This window comes from Coffea arabica, chromosome 2e (genome assembly GCF_036785885.1).
Source record: "Coffea arabica cultivar ET-39 chromosome 2e, Coffea Arabica ET-39 HiFi, whole genome shotgun sequence".
NCBI lineage: Eukaryota > Viridiplantae > Streptophyta > Magnoliopsida > Gentianales > Rubiaceae > Coffea > Coffea arabica.
This window is the reverse complement of record NC_092313.1, coordinates 20,409,800-20,428,140: the sequence shown is the minus strand read 5'-3', so window position 1 is coordinate 20,428,140 and position 18,341 is coordinate 20,409,800. Positions and strand designations below refer to the sequence as shown.

Genomic DNA, 18,341 nt, shown 5'->3' with positions numbered 1-18,341 from the left:
TTATATCGAAATTGAAATACTCTTATTGTTGATAGAAAGAAACCCTGTTTTGATTTTTCACCAAAAAAGAAGTCGTCTCTCTCTTCTGGATAAAAAATACAAGGAGCTTCGGAGTTGAAACGTGACTCAAACAATTAGAATGAGAATATCTTTTCTTGAGGGCGGCAAAAGATATCATTCATGTCCATGTCGTTCAACAGCTAGGCTCTTATGCCCTCCCCACGTATTGAGTTGCTTTAAGCTTTAGTCCAAGCCTTCAAGGATGATGGCACTTTTATCTCTTTCTTTCGGCCAGTTGAAAGCTGTAGGAATCATATGCTATACAATTATAAACTAATCCGACCGATTTGGCATAAAAATCTAATATGGCATGCATGCATCTATGGACTTGTTAAAAACACTAAACTAGCTACTTTCTTAAGGCGTTTAATATCACCATTCACCAACGTCCCTTGAGATGTTCAATACACTCAACCGATTGCCGTCACTCTCTGATGAGCTCAAGAAAAGAACAATCAAGTTGCATGGATGGATAAAAATTAGGTAACATGATGAATCTTACGTAAATGGAAATCTCGTATTTAGTGGGACATTAAACGTAATTTAATCATATGGTTTATTATGAAAACATTTATAAAATATGAATGGCATTGGGTGAAATGTACACTAGAGATATCCTTAAAGTAATTTTTTAGGAAAACTTATGGGATTCTTTAGTTAAGCATGCATTTTTCTTTTCTTTTCTTTTTGAAGGAGGTATTTTGTGATTTGATAAGCAACCCTTTTCTGGCCAAGTTAGGAGCGAACTTTCTTGGACCCAACTTGATGAAAGGTACTGGGATAGAAAAGTTGGCATGTGTGTTATAAGTGCCTAAGTGGGTTACTTAAGTATTTTCCATTCAAGGATATATTATTTGATTCAAAGCTTTGTCATCATGTGGGATTCTTTTTGGATATCTGTATTTGCATGCATATGTGCCCCAATTAGTCTCTTTCTTTCTTTTTCTTTTTTTTTTAAAAAATCAGACGGCAACGGTTAGCCTAATCTAATTTACTTTTTTTTATCAGACGGTAATAACTAACCTAATCTACTCTTAGTCCTATTCCTACTCTAACTTATACTGGGGGGAGAAGTCCAACAGAACTGAACCACCATCGGATCAGACGGGTACATCACGCAGCCGTATGGATTTAGAAGAAGTCACAAATAGTGGCACATTAATGGGAGGCAAGATTTGAATTTTTTACCTCCCACCCTACTAAGACTTAGAGTCTTTGGTGGTGGCCAACCGTCCAAAGGCCGTTGGTTCTCTTTCTTTCTTTTGCTCTTTTCCTCTTTTTTTTCCTTGGAAATAAGGTATTAAATCTAGGTGTTTGTGTATTTTGACAAGAACTGATGTTAATGTAGACTGTAGAGCATGGTTAACGTGCGTAGGTTCATGTACAAACAAGCATGCATATCTACCGATTGGAGTAACTTTGATTGCTTTGCCAGGTAGAAGTTACCATTTCCTACTGTCAAACGCTAATATAAACTATTGCGGTGCCACTGTCAAAGGTTTTTCTGGTGTCAATTCGTGTTGACATGAATTCAAGTTCAACATCTTGTTTTTACTTGTACACTATTACTATCCCCTAATATAATCCCCAAAAAAAAAAAAGAGAAAGTAAAAAAGGTTCTACTTATATTCTCAAACCTTCAGTACATAGCATCATGCATCATCTCTACGAGCTTTACCTTGATTTGTCTAATTCGCTCAGTTGTGAGGTTTTTCCATGCATGGGTAGAAGTTTTTGTTGGTTATATTTGTCATTGTTTAGAAGAGGCGAAACATAGCTTGAAGAATTAGCAAGAAACACAAAAAATCTCCCGTGAGAAGTTATAACCATGACACGTTTTAGAAGTTTACCGGCAGTGGCGGAGCTAGGAATTGCATTTAGGGGCGAGTCTCTATTATTTGGATCAAGTCCAAATAACTTTCAAATATTATTGTTTGGGTCCTTGAGAGGGGGGGCAAAGTGAAAATTTTTATCAATATTTTGGGAGGGGCAAAACAATATAATAAAAATTTTTTTACTTAAAAATTTTTTTTATAACAATTGGAGGGGGGGCAAAGTGAAATTTTTTATCAATATTTAGGGGGGCAAAACAATGTAATAAAAATTTTTTTACTTAGAAATTTTTTTTTTTAACAATTGGAGGGGGGCGGTTGCCCCCTGGCCCCCCCTTCCCTCCGCCCCTGTTTACTGGTCACAAAAATTTCATGCTCTTGGCCAAACATCTAAGTGCCAAACTTGGGTATGTTTCCGATAAAGTGCATCATGCCATACGAAAAGAAAAGAAAAGAAAGAAATTCGACTAGATAAATGAATAGATTGAGATAGGATTTTGTGTCATATGCCAGGATAAACATATAAATCAAGATAACAGACATTTTCCAAAAGGGCGGTGGTAGGGATTGATTTTCCTACACAGATTCCTCCCTCCGTCATGCTCCATCAGTCCCCGTCCAACCGCCAAAAGAAGCATTTATCTGCCACCATAAATAATGCTGAAGTTATATACAAGGATCCGTTCGCATGGTTAGGCCTGTCAACGGGTCGGGTCTAGACCCGGATCCGTGAAATTATTGCGGGTATGGGTAGGGATTTAATTCCGTTTTCGGATCCGGATCTGTCTTGTCAAACAAAAAACGGGTCGGATACGGAATATAGTATTCCGGCCCGTATTAGACCCGGATCCGGATACAAATGAATTAATAATTTAAAAAATATATATTTATCAATATAATTTGATTAGGGTGATGTATTTGAATAAAGTTAATTTGATTTCTTTTCTTATTTGATTTTTTCTTTGTATTAGTTAGAAATTAGTTTACAAATATATTTTTTTCATTAGAAATTATAAATTTTGCTAAATTTGTTTGGGTAGACCCGATCCGGATCCGGAACATATAATGAAAGACCCGTCGGATAAATGGGTCGGATCCGGGTCCGGTATAGTAATTCGGATCCGGAATAATGAATTCCGACCCGAACCCGGCCCGTTGACAGCCCTACGCATGGTAAGCGGATGGTGCACGACACTATCAAGCGAGTCAAGGGCACGGACGGACGGTTGTTCCGAACGTACAATTATTTTGAATGGCGTAATATTTTTTGAACGGAATGTAACTTTATGTAAATTATTTATAAATTTCATAATAGAGACACACTTATTGTATATGAAATTCACATGAATAATAATTGAATATTACGTCTCTGTTACAAAGATGTATAAATAATTTATTTAAAATTACAATATTTGTAGTCTTTATATAATTTAAAAGGGAAAGGACATTTTCCAAAATAGTTTCTATGCAAGAAAACGAGAAACAAGTTCAAGTAAATTTAAGATTAAGAAATGCGGATATGCTAATTTAAGTGATCAAAAAAGGAAACGGCAAGGAGAAATGTTGGGAGAAAAGACGAAGGAGAAAGATTAAGGAAAAGGGTGGAGGGGGAAGGGCTCAGGGGAAAAAGACCTACGAAATGACAATGAAATTTCATAAGTTTCAGCTTTAGTCTCTTGCTTTTTCTTGCCTTTTGTTTTGCCCCTCTTTAAAAGATGATCAAAATTGGAGATTTGGTCATTTGATTTTGTGAGCAGTATACAATTAGCATTTTAAATATGAAAGATGTTAAAATTCTTTTTATGAAATATAAGGGATGCTTTGTACTATTTTCCTTACAAGAAAAGAAAAAGAGGATGATACAAAAGCAACATGAACGTTGGTTTAGATTCAATCAAATTGGTTGTATCCAAATCAAATAATATCTGTCCTATGGCAATTACTTGTGCCCTACAAGAACACTTCCTTAATTACCAAAAAATTGTTAATTTGGTTCTTAAAATCAGTTTCTAAATTATATACGTGGACTGCACGTGCCTTTTGCTAGTACCCAAAATAGGCGACTATGGGCATTGGCTAATGATAAATTGCTCATATGTTGACGACCTTACAAAGGGTTTTGAGCTTTGCACGCTCCTTTTTGTACCTAGATCAGCTAATGTAGGAAGTCATACGCTAACATATTTTTGCAACAAAACTAGTTAATGACATAGAATGGAAAAAATTACTTTCTAGTTTAGCTAACAGAAGTAGCTGTAGGAGGAAATGATAGGAGGGCTGAGGCCCTTTTTGTAATTAACTCTTGTACTTTCAAGTGCTAAAATATATAACCAATGTTGACGTTTGTTGAAAAAAAATATGTTTTCTAATTAGGTTTAGAAGGTCTCGACTCTGCATGAATTCATAGCACTGATTTTTTTTCATTTTAAAATGTCAGATTATTAACAATAACGGATATCTGATTATTCATCAGGAAAGCCCCAAACTATGAAATTTAATATCGGACTCTACTTGATCAAGTTCAAATATTATTTGTCACAACCAGCTAGGATAGTTACTACACATTGAGTCCTGATTCATTGCTTTCCCAAGAAAGACCCATAATCATAGTATTCATCGATGGAGAACAATTTTTTATGTCTTCATGTATGGACCAGGTGCAACCATTCCCGGCAATTATGTGCATTTTGCACACGACGTAATTTTATTTATACATGGTGTAACTTTATTTGCACACGACGTAACTTTAGAACAAAATTTTGTAGGTCCCACATATATTATTAAAATCGAAATACAAGATGAAATTTGAACCATACAAATTTTTTTTAACCAAATTTTAGCTGTAAATTATCCAGAAACTGTCCTTCTGATGACTGTCACTGCCCCGTATCCCTTCATGTATGGAGACTTTGTGCCCCTCTGACAGAAGTCAGAAACTACTAGATTGTTCTCTCTACACATGCATGTATAATATTACTACTACCATATTTTTATTTAGTAGAAGACTAGGAGGTTATTGGTTGTGCTAAGCACAGCCTAGGCCCCTATAATCTGTTGTCATATCCAAGCTTTTTGCATGTTTGAAGAGGGTTGTTGACCTGCTGGGTTTGGTAGCATAGGCGGCTGGAATTGGACTTGCTGAGGATAAATGTGCCGAATTTGTGCTCAGAAGAGCCGTGTGGTAGAGAGAAAGGAGGAAAAGGGTTCAACGGCAATTTGGGAAAGAAACAGTGCAATGGCAAAAGAAGGAAAAGAAATAGAAGGCTTGAAGAGGGGTGTTGACCTGCTGGGTTTGGTAGCAAAATCTCCTCTTCTCCGTTTCTTCCACTCAGATAGCCGAATATGAACCTGCAAAAGATGCTACTGTTCTACCAATTTTCTGAACAAAGCATTGTACTTTCTCTCGGTTAGAACCACAAAAACCCTCCACATGCACGTGATTGCACTTGCCCCAAGAATCAGCTTCTTTTAGGGATTGTACTTGGTTTGAATTTACCAGTGAATTCGTCCTTTTTTCTGCTGCTACGAAGTGATTCAACAGCAATTTGAGAAAAAAAGCATTGCAATGGCAAAAGAAAGAAGAGAAATAGAAGGCTTCGGACAAGAGAAGCTTTAGATTCAGACAATTTGCAAGAAACATTTTACCCTGCCATTCCTTAAAAAAACAAAAGCATATATTTTTTGTCATTCAGAAATTATTGCATTCATTTGCTCAACAAAAATTTTTTTTGTCAAAATAAAAGACAAATGTTCACATATCAATAAATTAAAATAAAATTGATTCGAAAGTGTGTATTCTATTAGTTGGCTATTTCATTTTTGCATTTATAACAAATTGGAACCAATTTCTTTTCTTTTTTTTTATCATTTTCCCACTTTGAAGATATCTTTTTCTTTTCCTCCGAGTTCAAAAATAGCCAAGGTTTGATTAAGAAAGTTTAAATATTTTTTTAGCATGTAGATTAAAATAATAAAATTCTTGCTATCAAATTTGGATATTTCTTTTAATTTTTGAAAATGTGACAATTTTTCTATCATTTTTTGACGGCTTCTAAAATAGCAAAAGTTATATTAACAACGTAGCAAAAAAATAAAAAAAATATAAACTTTCAAAAAGACGAATAGAATTCTATGATTTTTAATAAAGTCAAGTTAATCTGTGAAATATAAGTTTAAATGATATTTCAAATCGTAATAAATATAAATTCAAATAATGATAATGATAATAATATTATAATTGGATTACATCTGTCCAAGACCTAGAGCTTGAAATCAATTTTAAATATTTCTTTTTGTTTTTGAAAATACGATGATCTGAAAAATACTCTCTCAAATTGGCATCATAATAAATATAAATTGAATAATGATAATAATAATAATAATTTGTAATTGAATTACATCTATCAAAAGCTTACAAATTGAAAAATTCAATAAAAATAATTGGACCTCATACTTGAATGCCAAGGCCAGACCAAATTTGGTCATTGTGCAATGCAGTCCAATCTATCTATCTACCGTTGCCTATAAAAAGAAAAGGAAAGAATGAAAGCTCAAAAATTCACCAAGGATGCCATGTGTCAATGAGACAGCGTGCTACAGTAACAGTGCAATGGCAAAAGAAGGCAAAGAAATAGAAGGCTTCGGACAAGAGAAGCTTTAGATTTAGACAATTTGCAAGAAACAATTTACCTTGCCACTTGTCAGATAATTAAGAAGCCATGTGGCAAGAGGAAAGAAAAACACTAAACCTTGCTCTTTTCTTATATACAAGGTAGATTTAGGATGGATGTAGTAGTTCTTAAACAATAATGGTACCCTCAATAATTGAATATTACGCCTCTGTTACATCTGCCTTGCCTGTACAAAAAAGAAAATGTGGAAGGAATGTGGAAAGTTTGTAGGCTCCGACCAAATCCTAAAATTGATCTTTGCTCTCCTCATCTGGCGTAATGCTCTCCCTCGTCCATACGTAATGCCCCAGGTGGCCTCTGGCTGCCTCCACAGACCAACAAAAAGTGTCCCCGTCATCCGAGCTGTACATTTGCCCCCACAAAAATCCAAAGTCTTTTCTCTTATTCGCAAGCGACCCAAACTTTTTAGGATGTTGTCGATAGCTGCCATGAGGTTTTACTTTTCCATGTTTATAAACTTTGAGAAAATGGCCAATTTAGTCCTTCAACTTTTTAATTTAAGGCGATTTCATCCTTCATCTTTTATTTAGGTAATTTTAGTCCTTTAACTTAAAATTAGTAGCCAATTTCATCATTTTGCAGTCGCCAGTAAAACTCTTTCCGACACAAAATCCACCATCAAGTCAAGGGCAATATAGGAATTATGAAATAGGGATCATTTTTAAAACAATGAATGCAAAATATTTTTTGTTATGTTGGGGCGAAAACCAATTCTCCATTATTTTTAAGAGTAAAACAAAAGATGCAATAAACCAAATTATTCTTCTTCTCTGCCTCTGGCTGATGTCGAAGCCCCATGAAACTGCAAAAACCAACTCATCGGTGGAATTCCAAACCCAAATCCCCAAAACTCGACTCAAAACTGCTAATTCATTTATTTTTTGGAATCCCAATACAAGCTCGCTCATCAAGTCTCATTTCCCCAACAAAATCCACTATTGGCATCGGAGTTAAATTGTCGACAGGGGCTATGAAACAAGAGAGGATGGATAAGGATATAAAGAAGTCGAAGAAAAAGTTTGAATTGTAAATTGAAAATTCGAAGTGAATATGCAATTTAACATGATGATTTAAGGAAGCGGTTTCCCAATCTTTGATGCGACGATGATGAGGTAGCTATCGACAAGGGAATGCTTAGGAAACAACTAATCCATTTGCTAATTTGAATACTTTTCTTGAGTTTATCGAGAAAATTTTATATGTTGGTAAGTCTTAATTGTAAGTTAAAATTACAAGACATATGATGATGTATAAAAACAATGTGGATGAAAGTTTTTTTTTTAAAGATATATTGTCTTTGGAAGTTTGGCAAGAGCTAGTGAAGAAGAAGAATCAGAGATGCAGCTGCTCATTGAAGAAAATGTAATGTTTTTGGCTTTACTCCCTAGCATTTTCTGATTTTTTGTTTTGACCTTTAATTTGTAGTTTCTATATTACCCCTAATTTGGTGGTGATTTTTGTGTCAAAAAGTAGTACGGGCGCAAAAGGATGAAATTGGCTACTAAATTTAAGTTGAGTGACTAAAAACATCTAAATAAAAAATGAAGGATGAAATGGGTTTAAGTGAAAAAGTTTGAAGATTAGTTTAACCCTCCATAGGAGTATAGCCTGCATCTCGGCACACACTAACAAAATGACGTGGGCTACACTGTAAGTCCACATGGCCCACGTAATAATCGATCAACGATAAAAGAGCCCACTACTTGCATGACTGCCACGTGTCCACTAGGACTGTATACCAACCCATCCCATCCCATTATTGTCTTTTCATGGTTTCCAGGCATGCTGCTGTCTGAATTCAGACCAAGGACCTAAATATTCGTCCACTAGAGCCCCTGGTAGGTAACCAATAAATTTCAAAGGAAATTTGAAAAACCAAAAAATTTTCAATTTTAATACTGCATTCGAAAGCTTAGAATTTCATGGAGCTTTGATTTTTCCGAAATGAAATGAATATCTTTTTGGATGTAATATTCTTTTGTTGCTGATGATTTCTAGGGTTTTGTAGGGGTTACTGTGGCGATTGACTTGACAGTTTGATGGTGAGTTCAGTTTAATTCTGCTCTTTTAATTTACTGGAAGTTGTTTTAAGTTCATCAACACGTTCTGAATTCAATTCGAAACAAATTGGTAATGAGTGACTGATTGATTTTGTCTTACAGTTGAGTCGCCGTATTAGTCTTCAGATTAGGCTGCCAGTGTATTCATAAGATTGATTAATGAACTGCTGAGATTGGTTATTATTGTTGCCTATTTAAGATGCGTACTCGTGAGCTGACTGCCAAAATTGGTTTTTTATTTGTTCAATTTTTGCGGTTGTTTTTGATTAGAACGCGTTCGGGGTACTACATGTGTGTGTAGGCTAAGCTGAAGCTTCTAGCTCTGTGGGGTTTGTAGAAGGTTGAGATATCAAAGTCTTGGCCCTGCATATTGGGAGGCATTTTTCATGGAACTGAATGTCCTGTAGAATTGTTTTAAATATGAAAAAATCATGCCAGGGAGCTACATAGACTAGTTTAGTGCTATTGAAGTCTAAGAGTAAGTTTTTATTCAATTTTTCAAATGAACAACTTAAGCAATGTGAATGTTGACTGTACATTCAATTTGTCAAATGAAGGTTTCCGTGCACATGCTTTCTGGAACTTCACTCCTCTTGAAACTTATGACCACACCAGGGATGCTGTACGTCTTGTAGCTTTTGAGAGTTTCGTTGATGCAAAAAGTTCTTTCCAGTGAGTGCATGCTTGTTCAATGCGCTAAGAGAGAAGGGAGCCTTTGTTAGATATTTTTTATTCTTTGTAAACATGACAGGAAAGTTTTATCAGATGAATCTGTAGTAATGACATTTGGACAAAGCTAAGACTATATCCCGCTTTTTCGACAGATTGCAAATTTGTTCATATAATTTGAGAACTATATGCAAGTGACTGTGCTTCACCAAAATTTCCATCTTTGGCCTGAAAGGAAGGTTTTAACGTAGACAACAATTGGATGATGGACAATTATGGCCCAATTTTTTGTAGTGGAAGCATTTACATTATTCTGACTCACCATGTTTTCCACTTTCCATGAAGATAAGGTGAAGAGAGAAATAGCGGAAGATACAAGATGTCAAAGTTCATATAGTTGGAAAAGAATCTAACTTGCATAGTATATAGACTTGCATTTCCTTTCTTTATATTCCCAATGCATTAACTGCTTTGAATTGAGCAGCATGGTAAACCGGACGCCGTATTCTTTTCGAGGCCTGGAATGAAGATCAAGTGCTTTTCCAAGGGGAGATGCATATTATGGATTTCTTAGAATCATTTAGGAAATTTAATTTCTAATCATCATCTTATATGGAGGCTAGTGAAAGGTATTGAAAGATTTAGCTCCATTTTGTGTCTTTCAATCAAACTAAAAGCTCAAAATTCTGTTCTAGAGTTCTATACTGAAGGTTATGATTAAGCTAATCTCACTTGTATTTCCAGGACTCTTGAAAAGGTTTTCCCTTGTGGTGATGTCTATGCGGGTAACTTTAAGGGACTGCTCCCCCATGGAAAAGGAAAATATACATGGTCAGATGGGACTACTTATGAGGGAGATTGGGAAGAAGGAAAAATGACTGGCAAGGGAAGGATCTCCTGGGCATCAGGAGCCACATATGAGGGTGATTTTTCTGGGAACTACCTCCACGGATTTGGAACATTTACTGGTTCTGATGGTTCTTTATACACGGGTGGCTGGAGGATGAACTCTCAACATGGAATTGGACGAAAGCAATATCAAAACTCTGACGTTTATGATGGGTGTTGGAAAGAGGGCAAAAGGGAAGGCAGTGGGAGGTATGCATGGAGCAATAGCAACATGTATATTGGAAGTTGGAAAAATGGGAAAATGAGTGGTAGAGGGGTTATGAAATGGCTTAATGGCGATCTTTTTGATGGCTTTTGGTCTAATGGACGAAGACATGGGACAGGCTGCTATAGGTTTGCTGATGGAGGTTATTATTTTGGCACATGGACTAAAGGTTTAAAGGATGGACAAGGGACATTTTATCCTGCTGGTAATAAACATTCTGCACGAAGGAAGTCTAGTGCTGATAAAAATGGGGAGAAAAAGAAAAGATTATTGGTTCATAGTTCATCAGTTAACTCTGAGAATTCTGTGAGACCTCATGTTAGGCGTAGCCATTCTGAGAAAATATCTAATACCCTTTTGAGAGGTTCAAGTCAAACATCACACAGGACTTCATCACTGCGTGAAGATAGTGCTCTTGATGATATCAGTGTTGATATGTCATTTGACGCTTCATCTCGTTATTCTGATGATGACCAATCTGGGTTGCAGGGCGATAGTTCTGTTGCTTTTGAAAGGGAATATATGCAAGGAGTCTTAATCAAGGAAAGGGTTAGAAGTATAAGTGGGCTGTCTCTAAAGAGCAAAAAGAGATACAAATTTCATGCAAAAGAAGTAAAAAGCAAGTCATGTGTGGATATTTTTGAAGGCCATAGACGCTATTATCTAATGCTTAACTTGCAACTTGGCATCAGGTAAAGTGTAATGTTCTACTGTCTTAGTTATGAATTCATATGTTAGACCTTTTTTTTGTTGTTTTCATTGTGTGGTTAATGCTTTTTGGAAGTTCACAGGTACACCGTGGGTAAGATTACGCCTGTTCCTGCCCGTGAAGTGAGATCTTCTGACTTTGGAGAACGAGCAAGAATTAGAATGTATTTTCCTAGAAAAGGTTCGCAGTTTACACCTCCACATTATTCAATTGACTTCTATTGGAAGGATTATTGCCCAATGGTATTCAGGTAGCTCATTATCTTTCTGTAGCTTAGTTTTTTCCTATACTTTGAATTGCCAACAGTGATTAGTTTCTTAAGAGTGTTTTGTCATGTAAAGTTTTTGTCAATGTTATGTTGAGCTTGGCTGGCCTGGTCTCAAGTTTTGGTTGGGAATAATGATTACTGCTTAACAATTACTTGTTTGTTTCATGCATCTTGTTTTCAGAAATTTGAGAGAAATGTTTAAGTTGAATGCGGCAGAGTACATGATGTCTATCTGTGGAGATGACGGTCTGAGAGAGCTTTCTTCTCCAGGGAAAAGTGGCAGCATTTTCTTTCTGTCAGGTGACGATAGATTTGTGATCAAGACTTTGAAGAGATCAGAGCTTAAGGTGTGAACTAAAGCTATACTATTTGGCAGACGACCTTTATATTGTGTTTTCATTTATTTGATAGTGCATGTAAAAGTTCTATATTAATTGGTAATTCTCGATTATTAGGTCAAGTTAATACAAGCTTTCATTTTGGCTTTATGGTAATGAGGTAGATTTTTTTCATTGATAACTCTAGTTTTCATGGACTTTTTATGGCAATTCTAGTTTTCCCTCCTTTTCTTCCTCATCCTATTTCTTTTGTTGGGCAATGCATACAGAATTGGGTCATCGGTTTTAGGTTTATCTGGATGTGAATGTGTACACCCTGCATGCTTAAGTAATATATGTGGATACATACACAATCACAGTTTAAAAATAGAAAAAGAATTACAGTTGCTAATTCATGTAATGGTAAGATTCTGAATAACCAAGACTATGAATATTATCATATCGGGGCAGATTTCAGTTTTACTCATTCTATAGTACATTGAATTTCTGCTGGCAAGAGCATGCATAATCTGTTCCTTTTCCAAAAGCTTCATAAAGAGTACTTGCCTTAGATTTTCTAGCAGGAATAGAAAGATGTTCCTTTATACCTTAGAGCTATAAAAGGAATGAGCTCTTCTTGCATTGTTGTTCTGTACTAGGAAAGATTGATATCATTTATATATTCCCACTAGGAATTTGACTTGATATCAGAAGGCAAATCGATTACTATTTCTGTGCTTTGCAAATTAGCTTTATGCTCTACCTTTGCCTTACTTTTTGTTAGTTGATCTCACTATATGTAAATCCTTCTTGCATGTGATCAAATATAAAAGCAAGAACTTATAATAATTGCTCCAGCTTTATCAGGATCTTTGAAGACTTCTTGAAACCATAATTATTGTATGCCTTTAGGTTATAATGGAGTTAGCTACACAATTAATTTTTTTCCTTTCACAGTCAATCATTATACTCTTGTCATGTGGTCACTCTGGGAGCTTAATTCTTACCTTTTATTCATCTGGAAGCATAATTTGTTTCACTATTTCGACTTAAGATGTCCAACCAGTATTTTTACAGGGTTGGCTGTTAGTAGGACTTGGAATGGCTAAACGTATTTCAACGTTATGATGTAGTTGAACCATGTAAACTTTTTCATAGAGTAAAGTGCACCCATTTTAGTTATCTGTACTTGTCCTACTCGTGTTTCCTTTTATTTGCATGCAGTTGATATTTTTCTAGTGTCTATATTCAGATCCTGCATTTGTATGTTTGTGATAACCAATTGGACTCGCATCTTTGCTGTTTTGTACTGTCTCAGTAGTGTATCTTTCCTGTTTCGGAGGTTAATCAACTCACTGTGACCTGTAACATTGTGTAGGTTTTTCTCAGGATGTTACCTCGCTACTATAGACATGTAAGCCAGCATGAAAACACACTCATAACAAAATTTTTCGGCCTACACAGAATAAAATTGAAACATGGAAAAAAGGTTGGTTGACATTCTTACAATTGGTTATTCTACATACACACATTATACACACGTGTAGATGTTTGTGTTTGTGATAGTTTCTGGCTATCCATAACAAGCCCTTTTCCAGGTACGCTTTGTGGTCATGGGAAATATGTTCTGCACTGAATTGCGAATTCATCGTCGCTATGATTTGAAAGGTTCATCTCATGGGAGATTTACGAAGAAAGACAAGATTGATGAGGGCACTACATTAAAAGATCTTGATTTGACTTATGAATTTCATATGGACAAGTTATTGCGTGAATCACTTTTCAAGTTAGTTTTCCACCATGTCTTTGTTTGTTTCTTGCATGTTTTCCTTGAGATAGAATGAACCATTGTCTTTTAAACCTAATATGATTTGACTGTTCATGCTACTAAAATTAAGACAAATTTACCTATTTGACTATATCAAAATATTTGAAATTTTATGTTAAACCTGTAAGAGGAAATTCGTTCTTTGTTTTACTTGTGTTCCCACTTTCTATCTTTAATGCGAGATGGATGAGATAGGTCCTCGAATATTGGCCGTCTATTAATACCCAAACATGCTTTAGCGTCCAATGTCTAGACTTTGAAATCTGTAGGAAGTGGTCTCATTCACAGTGCTATCGATTGTAGTAGCATAACCAAAACATAGCATAATCTCTATACAGAAGTCAAATTTATGCGTATATGGATTTGCACAGATGTGCTTGCACTTGATGATGTCTTCAAAATATGATGTGAGCCTGATGTCATTGATTCGGTGCATCACTGTCATATCAAGTACTCCCTTGATCCCATTGAAAGTGTTATGCTTTTATTTTTTTTTGGTCTTTCCCAAAGTTATTGTCACTTCCCTAAGATGGAAAAGAAAACTTTCATCATTTTCCACTCTGTACCCTTATGTAACCACATAGTATATCTTTTGATGGGTTTTTAAGTTGTCCCCAAAAGTTACTTTCCAAGACAAATGCAGCATTTGATGGCGTGTGACTACACTTTATAATGGAATAACACCACGCAAGATACCTCCACGAAATTGCTTAAACTGTATTACCAGGACTCTTCACTTTGTCTGACTCTTCATTTTGCACTAGATTAGCCATGTCGGCCAGATTCCCATATGGGATTCCCGGTGACATAGGGCTTGAAAAAATTTATAAGCTTCTGGATCCCACATGTTATGACATCCCCAGTTCTACATGTAATGATGCAACTCTAGATCGTGTACAGCAACTTAATCTGAAGCTGAAGCAGGGGTGAGAATGGAACTTAGATTACCATCACGACACACCTTTCCACTATCCAGAATAAGTTGGATTCCTGTGTGTGCGGACAGAGAGAGTACTCTTGTATGAGCAAGCCAACACCTCTCTAAACTTTTTTGAAGACAAGGGCTCACCTAGCTTAGATCTGGAGTTTGTGCCCGATTGCCGTCCACTTATTAAAACAAGATGAACAGTGAAGAACTTTTAGATCTAAACAAATTCAACTTAAAATCTCGATCGGCCTGCCTAGCATTTCATGCTTCTTATAATGCTTACGGTTTCTGCCCTTGCACAAACGCAAATTGTATTGAGGTACGCTACAGGGCATAGGCTTGATAAGGAACTTTTGGTTAGGTTAGCTTATGGAAGAGGTTGGATCTGTTGGCAACTTGACATTCCGTAAAAAGTCTAAACCCCCACTTTCAGATTTGACTTCAAGCATAGAACCTTTTTGAACTACAGGATATTCTCAGTTTTTTTATCGTGTACACTTGCAACTCTACCTTCAGTAAGGAATAAATTTTAATGACCCATAACAGTTGTATAGATGTGGAAAATAGGTTATATAGCGGCATGAATTAAGGTCTGCTCCAGTAATGTTTTAAATTTCCATGTAGTATTCAAAATATATATGCTGATTTACTTGGAAAGATTATATCATGTTAAGGAAAATGAAGACAAATGTTTTTGTGTTTCCTTTGTCTATTTTTTCAATTATTCTCAATCAGATTTACCACAGATACATTTCTTTTCAGTTTTGAATTCCTGATCTCCCTTTCACTGATTGTAAGTTCCTTTTACATCCAATGTTGACCAGAAAATTCTTTTTCTTTGCTTCTATTCTTGCAGGCAACTATCTCTGGACTGTGAGTTTTTAGAGTCTCAGCAGATAATTGATTACAGTCTTCTGCTGGGGTTGCATTTTAGAGCTCCTGAACATCTTAAAGCCTTGCTTGAGCCACCTGACTCACTACACAAGCCTGCGAGTGCACAAGCTACTCTTGGTGGTAAGTTACTTGTGAACTAATCTGCCGTCTTTCATGTCAAATGGATGAAATTGTTAAGTTGCCTTCATTTCTCAGTTTTGCTTGGTTTTGGGAGCTTCTTTGTGCCTGAAGAGTTACTGTCGTCCTCATAACTGACAAGCATGAATTACTATTATACATAATTGGATAAGGTGCCAAAGAAAGGTTGGGGTTGGGTTTTTATTTTTTCATTATTTTTGGTGGGAGGTTTGTTGTTTGGGATGGGGTTTTTTTTTTTTTTTTTTTTCTGGGGGCCGGGGGGGGGGGGGGGAGGTGGGGAGTGGGGTGAGAACTGAAGAGGAAAGGATACACTACAACTACAAGTAGGTTTGATATGGCAAATCAGATCTGCCTAAGCAGCTCTGAAATTTGATGCAAAAGAGAAGAATGTTTTATGAGTTAGTCTTATATACACTGATAGTGTACACACTATCACTGTTAGATGCATGACACATATGCAAAATTTGGGTTTCAAATTCAAATTTAGATTATGTGTCATTGTCATACATCTAATAGAGAAAGTGTATACATTGTCAGTGTATAAAAGATTAACCCATGTTTTATTTTTAGATCTCTCTTTTACTATGTCACTGTATGCTTTGCTACAGAACAGAAGAAATTGATCTCATGTCTTTTATCATTGTTTGTCTAGATACTTTCAGCGCTTTTTCCTCCCAGTTTTTCTTCTTCTTAAAGTAGTTCATCTTTTCATCCTTCAGGCATGACATCTCAGGGAGAGCTGTCAATTCCTCCAAGGGGATTGCTTTTAGTGACCCATGAACCCAGTTCAGTCAGTACCGAGCCAGGTCCTCACATAAGAGGAAGTACTCTGAGAGCAATGTCTGTTGGTGACAAAGAAGTTGATCTTCTTCTACCTGGTACCGCAAGGTAACTTGCCTCATTTGTTGGTTGATAATTTGCACATCTTTTAGTTTTTCAGTGGCAGCATTAAGCTCGCAAATTTCCTTGTAGAGTCCTATCCACAATCTTTTGGGGATGTTTTTTCCCTTACAGGTTTTAGAGTGACCCACTTGAAGTTTATATGTCTGAGTCTTTGCCCTTCTGAGTTTACCTTTTCTCCTACAACTTAAATTTGTCATATGATGGTTTGGCTTCCTTTTTTGTTGGCATCCAAATTCAATCTCATGCATAGAAATGTAGGACACGTTAATGCCCTTTAGGATTTGGTTTTATCTTGAAATCTTTAATATGCATGCCTACACCTCCCAGGACTTGGTGAAAATGAAAGCATTGACCATTGGAAAGCAGCCGTTGATTTGATGCCTCCAGAAGTTGAAGTCTCCCATGTGGTTATTTAGATAATTAGATCTCCATTCAATTTGATACCTCACATCATTACAAGGGCAATAATAACTCTGTGCAACCTAGTTTGTTTCTGGTCTAACCTCTATGAGAGTCATTTCAGACAAGTTTGCCAGCAGGTTGATATCACTGTTTAAGTTTACTGCTTGTAGGGCAAAGCATTGGAACTTGCAACTGCAAGCTTCTCAAACTTCTCCTGAAGTACAGGGGTTTTTTTTTTTTTCCTGCTTTAATTTAGCAGTTTCTGATGTATTAACTGGATAAAGCATTTTCAGGTTGAGGGTGCAACTAGGTGTGAACATGCCGGCACAGGCAAATCTCAAGGTCCTGCAAGATAAGACTGATTTGGCAGAAGTTGAACTCTTCGAGGTTTACGACGTCGTCCTCTATCTTGGCATTATTGATATACTGCAGGAATACAACGTGAGGAAGAAATTAGAGCACACATGTAAATCTTTGCAGTTTGACCCCATGTCAATTTCTGTTGTTGAACCCAAGCTCTATTCGAGACGATTCATCAATTTTCTGGAGAAAGTTTTCCCAGTTGCACCATGAAGATTTTGGCACGCTTCAGTCGAGTCGTCGTTGCCCTTCTTTACACACCTTTTTGTTCAGAATTCATTGTAAGGTGATTCCTCATTCGTCACAGATTTTCTTTTAATTACCTGTACAGGCATAATAGCATCTCCATCTCTTTTTCATCTTTTTGGGGAAGTAAAGTAAAAATCCAGCTTTCGGAAATAAGAACCAAGTCAAATTTGTATTTTTATCTCCGTTGTATTCCGGTGTGGCCCGTTTTTCCATTTTTTTTTAGGTAATGTTATTAAATTCCATTACCATTGTGAGAATTTTTTTCTTCGACTTGATTAATTAGATTAGATATAATAAGGCAGCGGATACAATTAGGGAGTGGTATTTGTTTTCAATTCAACTATCTTAGATCTCGTACAATAGAATTATTCAAAGCGTGAAGTGAAATCTTGAGCTCCATTTTCTTCGAAGTTAAAAGGTTTGCCGCCGTCTTAATTCCAACAGAGGATACTGGTCCGTAAAAATGAAACTTTTAACACTAAAAAATAGCGGGGCAGTATTGAAAAGTTGGGTATTTGTTTCTCCATTTTAAGTACGGAGAAGCATTTCTACAGGTAAATAATACACAGTGCAAAGTTTGGAAACATGAAAAAACTATTTCAATCAGATTGCAGTTGTCGTCATCTAATTAACTAGCGTTTGGTTCAAAATTTTCAAATTCCAAAAAAAAAAAAAAAAACAGAATCAGAACTGGAATTATAGACTCCAAATTTTAATCGTTCCTTTTTAATTTGTTGGTTTTGGGAGTAGGGATGTTGAACCGTAATCATTTTTAAATTTGGACTCATTCAACCGTAATCATTTTGTTGTGAACGTAATCATTGAGTGTCATTTAAATTTGGACCATGAAAACGGTTCAACATTAAGTCGCATTTAAAGACATTTTTAAATTTGTTGAGCCGTGCCTCAAATTTCTTTT

General features: G+C 36.0%; 1 protein-coding gene across 11 annotated transcripts; it reads left to right on the top strand.

Annotated features, from left to right (window-relative positions):
• The first annotated feature begins 8,297 nt into the window (after positions 1 to 8,297).
• On the top strand, positions 8,298 to 17,600 carry LOC113731855 (phosphatidylinositol 4-phosphate 5-kinase 8). 11 transcript variants are annotated; one of them, XM_072079763.1, is made up of 12 exons: positions 8,361 to 8,421; positions 8,592 to 8,625; positions 9,201 to 9,265; positions 9,797 to 9,941; positions 10,057 to 11,118; positions 11,218 to 11,385; positions 11,585 to 11,750; positions 13,099 to 13,209; positions 13,319 to 13,506; positions 15,333 to 15,490; positions 16,228 to 16,396; positions 17,107 to 17,600. In XM_072079763.1, the coding sequence occupies exons 4-12, from the start codon at positions 9,925 to 9,927 to the stop codon at positions 17,384 to 17,386; spliced, it is 2,319 nt and encodes a 772-aa protein (XP_071935864.1). In that variant the 5' UTR covers positions 8,361 to 8,421; positions 8,592 to 8,625; positions 9,201 to 9,265; positions 9,797 to 9,924; the 3' UTR covers positions 17,387 to 17,600. The 11 variants fall into 11 exon arrangements, with proteins under 11 accessions (XP_027113133.1, XP_071935862.1, XP_071935867.1 ...); XM_027257332.2 differs by lacking the exon at positions 9,201 to 9,265 and having other exon boundaries at positions 8,298 to 8,421; XM_072079761.1 differs by lacking the exon at positions 9,201 to 9,265 and having other exon boundaries at positions 8,332 to 8,421; positions 8,582 to 8,625.
• Positions 17,601 to 18,341: the final 741 nt, after the last annotated feature.

Bases quoted from the DNA above. Each gene is read 5' to 3' on its own strand.
- LOC113731855 (XM_027257332.2), top strand. The intron at 11,119-11,217 runs GTAAAGTGTAAT...GGAAGTTCACAG, and splicing joins AACTTGCAACTTGGCATCAG to GTACACCGTGGGTAAGATTA. The intron at 13,507-15,332 runs GTTAGTTTTCCA...CTATTCTTGCAG, and splicing joins TTGCGTGAATCACTTTTCAA to GCAACTATCTCTGGACTGTG.